This window comes from Macrotis lagotis, chromosome X, assembly GCF_037893015.1.
Source record: "Macrotis lagotis isolate mMagLag1 chromosome X, bilby.v1.9.chrom.fasta, whole genome shotgun sequence".
Classification (NCBI taxonomy): Eukaryota; Metazoa; Chordata; class Mammalia; order Peramelemorphia; family Peramelidae; genus Macrotis; species Macrotis lagotis.
In genome coordinates this window covers 585,940,756-585,946,978 of record NC_133666.1, presented here as the reverse complement: position 1 = coordinate 585,946,978, position 6,223 = coordinate 585,940,756, and the positions used below count along the sequence as shown (strand labels likewise).

Genomic DNA, 6,223 nt, shown 5'->3' with positions numbered 1-6,223 from the left:
AAGTGGTTAATGGTCTGGTGAAGAACTGGTAAAAGTCTAAGAAGCAGATCTCTGAAAAATAAAAAAACCTGTGACACTTTTAATTTTAACCTGCCTTCTTAGCATTTTCTCCATCACTTTCTAGAAATCAACAAAATGACAAATTGAGCCCCAATTTAATGTGAAAATGCTCACAGTAAAAATTTAACAGTCCAACAAGCTCTTGAACACTCCTACAGACAGCACTCCTAACCCTGGAGATGAGAACTTGAATCCAACCCCCAAGCAAAGATAAGGGCCAAGGAGGTCATGTTCAATCCAAACCTTAGTTACCCAGGGCAGGACAGGTCACTTTGACTGGGGAGTGAGAATCACAAAACCACATCCTTGAAACATCTAACCCTGGGAGAAGAAAGGTGCTACCTCTCTCTAACCCAGAAGAGATCTTGGAGTCAGATTCCAGTAGCAGAATGAGTACTATACTTCTGTTACTTTAAACCCCTCTGAGGCATAGAGTCTTAAGAGTTAGATGATTGGGGCAGAACAAATTTGGAGTTCTATAGTTCTGACCCAGAAACCTGACACCAGATAAGATGGTCCAGGGCCATAAAAGGAAATGGCAGTTTGACTGCAAGTACTCAAAAGTCCCAGGCAGGGAAGAAAGGTTTGGAAAAACGAGTAAACAAAACAAACCAACAAAAAAAGATCACTATTATGATGCCAAGAATGCTCCTCTGGGCACCTCTGGAAAGAAACTCCAAAATGAATTAAATTAAAATGAATTAAAAGATAAAAACCAAAAGATAAAAGTCTATAACCAAGAATAACCTAGCTGACAAAATGGAGTATAATCCTAGGCAGAAGAAAATTATCTCTAATGAAATAGAAGATTTCTAAGAATTATTGATAATACCAGAGTTGAGTAAAAACTTTGGAATACAAACACAGGAGTCAAGAGTAACATTAAAAGATAAATAAAAGAGAAGTTAGAAAAAAACTTTATAAGGATGAACCATTTACATTTTGAGAGAAGAGCAATGGTGCCAAGTATACTTTCAGAATCAAGGTAAGAGAGAGGGTCTAAAAATGGTTTTGTCATGCTTTGTTCCTAAAAGAGTAAAGGAAAAAGGAGGGATAGAGGGAAAAAACAATAGAGTGAAAAGCGAGGAGGAAGAATAGAGGAACTTATGATTTCACAGAATCTGAGTATGTTAGCGGAATACATTAATGGAGAAGGGGTGAGGGGAGTAAGTGTCATTTGAACTTCATTTTAATCTCAGGGGAAGCTAGGGGCACAGTGGTTAGAGCACCAGCCCTGGAATCAGGAGGACCAGAGTTCAAATCCAGCCTCAGACACTTACTATCTGTGTGACCTTGGGTAAGTCACTTAACCCTGAGTGCCTCACATCCAGGACCACCTCCAGTCATCCGTATACATATTTGGTCACCAGTCCCAGATGGCTCTAAAGTGAGGCTAGTGACTTGGCACAGCCCCACTCAACTCAAATCCAGTTTCTGTGCATGTCATGTCATCACCTTCTTGATATAATCTTCAAAAATGCACAAACAACAATAATTTTAATCTGAATCTTCCTGAAGAAGGTAGATTCATACACATCCATATCAATGGGGAAACAAGAAAGAATATAGAGTGGAAAAGGAGAATAATCCTAAAAAAAAGATTCAAAGGAAATAATGTTAGAAGCAAATAGAAGAAAAAGGATGAAAGAAACAATACAATAAATGATCATAATTGTGAATGTGAATATGAAAAACTCAGAAGAGGATACCAGAATGTGTTCCAAAGCAGAATCTAACAATATGTTTACTTGTTTACAAGAAACACACTTGAAACATAAAAATAAATGCTTAAAATAAAGAGTTAGAGCAAAATATACCTCAGCTGAACTCAAAAACGCCAAGGTAATAATTATCTCAGATCACGCAACAGAAACATTAAAAACGACATTTTATTGAAAGGTACTCTAGAAAATGAATTTCAGCCCTTAACTGAATAGTTAAATATGAGTTATGGGGAGAAATAGATAGCAAAACTCTGGAAGAGTGGGGGGGACCTCAATGTATCCCCTTTCGGAGCTAGACAAACGTTACAAAAAACAAACAAGAAGTTAAGGACCTGGACCTGGGCAGAATTTTAGAAAAGTTGAATATTATAGGTTTCTGATAATTCCCTAAGAGGGAATAGAGAGTTGTGAAAAAAATAACCTTGTCTTTGGGCATAAAATCTCACAAACAAATGCAGAAAAAACCCAAAAATATTAAAAACACGGTGGGATGAGAATTCCATCGAGTAGAGCCATTGAAGAGGCCGGGGCTGGGAAGCCTAATGGGAAGGGATTCCGAGGCGGTCTTCCTGAGCTGGCGCCGCCCTCCTCCTCCTCCTCCGCCGCCTCCCAAACGCCCCCGCGGCCTGAGGGGCAGCGCCGGCCAGGGCCCCGCCTGCGTCAGGACGTTTCCGGTTCGTTCTTCCCGCTCCCCAGAAGGAAACCGGGCCCGGCGCGGCCCGCCTCTGACTACAACCCCCAGCATGCCCCGGGGCGGCCCCGCGCGTGCGCGCCTCTCGTTTCCCGCCCCGCCCCTCCCCCTTCCTCCGCGGACCTCTGGCCATGGAGCCCGACTCCTTCTTTCCGGTTCTGGGCGGCGAGTTCGAGGACTCGGTGTTTGAGGAGCGGCCGCGCCCGCGGGAGCCCGGGCCGCCTCCGGCCTACCGCGCCAAGCGCTGCGAGCCGCAGGTGAGGGGGAGCCGGGCCCCGAGGCCCCGGAGCCGCTGGGGAGGGGGGCGCCGCCGCCGCCGCCGCCGCCGCCTCCGGGCCGGACCGGAAGGGCACGTGATGCGGGGCCCGGGGCGAGGCGGCACGTGGGGCGGCACGTGGGGCCGCCGGCAGGGGGCGGGGCTCGGTGTCCTGCCACACGTGGGGCCGGCGGCTGCCAGACTAGTTGTAAAGCCGGAACCCGGAAGTACGCAGAATGCTCTGTAGCGAGCTATCCCCAACGGGACACAATTCTCACATTGACCTTGGCCGAAAATGTGCTTCTCGTGGTGCGTGTTACCTCCGATATCCGTGTTTGGTAGGAGGTGAGTAGCAGGCTGCTAAAGGGCCTGGAGTTGTAACTTGCCCTATAGCGACCAGTTATCTTCCTTATACTGTGGTCAACCTCGTATGATAGCAATGTAATGGGAAAGAATCCCATTCATCTTACGTTTAGCTTCAATTCAGTTTTCAGTTTTCAGTTTAGCAATTCTCCAGTAAATGGGTACCCCTTCCGTTTCCGGTTTGGGGGAAGGGGCTGCATTAACTCAGCCAAATTGAACATTTCTACCTATGCTGATGACCTAGCTCGCCACAGCTGTAGAACCCAGGAGACATGAAAGTGAAGCAAGCTTACCTTTTTAAAGGGAATATCCTGGGGTTTAAGTGAATTTCAACTCAGGGGGGAAATGAATAAAATGCTTCCAAGCTACAATTCATCAGATTTTTTTAGTTAAGGATCTTCTTTGGTATGAGATTGAATTTAAAAAGCATTCTATTCTAATTCTTATCTTTCCTTTTTGGCTCCTTTTGTTAGTCATGTCCAACTTCTTGAGACTCCAGGGACCATACTGTCCTCCCTTTCTTGATAAAGGCACTGGAGTGGTTTTTCATTTCTTTCCCCAGTAGATCAAGGAAAACAAACGTGAAATGATTGGATTTGAACTCAGGTCCTCCTGATGCTAGACTGTGCTCTCTGCACCATGGGTGCCACCTTGAAGCCTTTATGTAGGCAGTTTTTTTCTTTTGAATTTGAGGTGGCCTTGCAGTAGTGGGTCGAAAACTAGAATCAATATTGTGAAGACTTGAATTCAAGTCCTGCCTCTGACTCACGGTGGTCATGTGACCTGGAGCAAGCTGCTGATGTCTCAGTCCCCCAGGGCAGCTTTCTAAGACTTTATATCAGTGCTTTTCTGCACTGTAGAAAGTTCCTGTATGCAATTTTCCTGTACTAATCTCAAATCTGGTCTAAAACAAAAACACTGATTTCTTTCTTGTATCCTTCTCTTCCTCAAATTCCTGCCAACCCTGTACCTTCCCTCTTTATCTATCCACTCAAAAGCCACAGACCATCTCTTTGCTGAAAATGCTATAGGTCCAAGGTGAGCATATAGTTTTGTACTGAGTTCCTTTAGCTCAGTAGTTAGTTACCAATTTATTTGTAGTCTTGTCTTTGACTTCAAGTAAAAGCATCCCACTAAAGTTATTACTTTACGTAAGGTTTTGTGAATCTTCTTCTGAAAATTTGTATTTTACTTTTATAAGTATTTTCCTTTAAGTTCTTGGTACAATTAATTATTTTACTCTATAATGTGAATTTTTTATGTTTTCTAGTGGTTTTATAAAGAAACAGAAAGCAGAGATGAAGTTGAAATACTTACCATCAAGAAATTCAGAGGGGACTTGGCCTACCGGCAACAAGAATTTCAGGTACCCAATTTCCATGCAAGTGAAAAGATAATTATTTTTTTTGAAAAGATAATTTTCAACGAAGTTTTTCTCCTTTCCTCCTCCTTCCCCAACAAATTTCACATTTTTGCCTATCAGAATCTTAAGAATTCTGAAATTCTTTCTTAGGTTGTTACCAGTTGACCTTTGTCCTCTCTGCAGCCAACTTCCTATATAATTGGTTCTTCTCTAAGACTCTGTTTCTCCCTTCTTGTCTGTCTTAGAAGTATAGGAATGCCTCAAGCACAGTCACAAAATATGGTGGTACCCCCTTAATTTCCAGTTTGGAGATTTCCAGTTTTTTCCACCCCCCCCTTCTCCATAACCTTTAGAAAAATAGTTCTGGAGCTGACATCCTGTGTGTTTTTTTAATTTACTTTTTTATTCTCATTTTGTACAAATTTTTTTTTTACATTAATAAAATATACTTGTTTACAAGTAAACAAATTACCCCTCCCCCCATGAATATAGATAGACTTGCTTGGGCGAAAAAGTAAAGGGGAGAGAAAAAAATTAAAATTAAAAAAAATAATAGTAATAATTGTAGGTATGGCCAGGTGGCGCAATGGACGAGGCACCAGCCCTGGAGCCACAAGCACCCGAGTCCACATCCAGCCCCATAGACCCAACAATCACCCAGCCATGTGACATGCAAGCCATCCGATCGATCCCCACTGCCCTGCAAAAACCAAAAAGAAGCAAAAAAAAGATCCAAAATAAAATAAAATAGTAATAATAGTAGGGGTGGCTGGGGGGCAGACAGAGCAATGGCCCTTGAGCCAGGAGCATCTGGCTCCGAATCTGGCCCCAGACACCCAAAGATCACCCTGCTATGTGGCCCCAGGCAGGCCACCCAGCCCCACTTGCCCTGCACCCTCCCCCAAATAATAATAACAAAAAATGTGCTTCAGTCTTTGTTCCAACACCATCAACTCTGTCATAAGTGGATCACATTCTTTATGATAAGTCCATCACAAAAGTTACTTCCATATTTTTCCAATGTTGCCATTGCTGATCGCAACTCCCTCCTTTCTTATGTACTATATTTTCTCTCTCCTTTCACTCTGACTCTGCTGTAGGGTCACTGAGTGGCACAGCAGACCAGATCCCTGGTCCTGGGGCCAAGAAGCCCTGAGCCCCCATACCACCACTTAGGCCCAGAATCCACCCGGCCCTGTGGTCCTGGGCAGGCCTTCCAATCCCAGCCCCTTGCAAGAAGTAAAAAAGAAAATGTGTTATATCTGACCACTCTCCCCCCATGGTCCATCCTCTCCTCCTTTATTCCCATCCCCCCTTCCCCCTGCTCCCCCTCCTTCTTATTCCAGATGTCTATACCTCGTTTAGTATATATGCTGTTTCCTCTCCTAGCCATCTCTGATGAGAGCAAAGGTTCCCTCATTCCCCCTTGCCTCCCCCCTTCCATATCACTGCAATACCTCATTGTAATAAAAAATCCCATTATGTGAAATATCTTGGACTATTCCCCCCTCCCTTTTCTTTCTCCCATTCCATTTCCCTTTTTTTCCCTATTGACTCCATTTTTACACCATATTTTATCTTCGAATTCAGCTTTCTCCTGTGCTTCAACCACAAAAGCTCCCTCTACCTGCTCTATCAACTGAGATGGTTCATATGAATATCATCAGTATCGTTTTTCTATACATGCAGTTCATCCTCATTAAGTCCCTCATATTTCCCCCCTCTCCTCCAATCTCCATGCTTCACCTGAGTCCTGTATCTGAAGA

The 6,223-nt window shown here is 43.8% G+C and overlaps 1 protein-coding gene across 2 annotated transcripts in view; it reads left to right on the top strand.

The window, feature by feature from the left end:
• The first annotated feature begins 2,567 nt into the window (after window positions 1–2,567).
• CXH8orf76 (chromosome X C8orf76 homolog) overlaps window positions 2,568–6,223 on the top strand; it is a 25,096-nt gene continuing 21,440 nt past the window's right edge. The window contains exons 1-2 of one of the 2 annotated variants that reach the window (XM_074201577.1): window positions 2,568–2,732; window positions 4,365–4,460. In XM_074201577.1, coding sequence (XP_074057678.1) covers window positions 2,607–2,732; window positions 4,365–4,460 — 222 coding nt within the window. In that variant the 5' untranslated portion in view covers window positions 2,568–2,606. The remainder of the gene's footprint in view (window positions 2,733–4,364; window positions 4,461–6,223) is intronic. The other variant, XM_074201576.1, reaches the window with a different exon arrangement.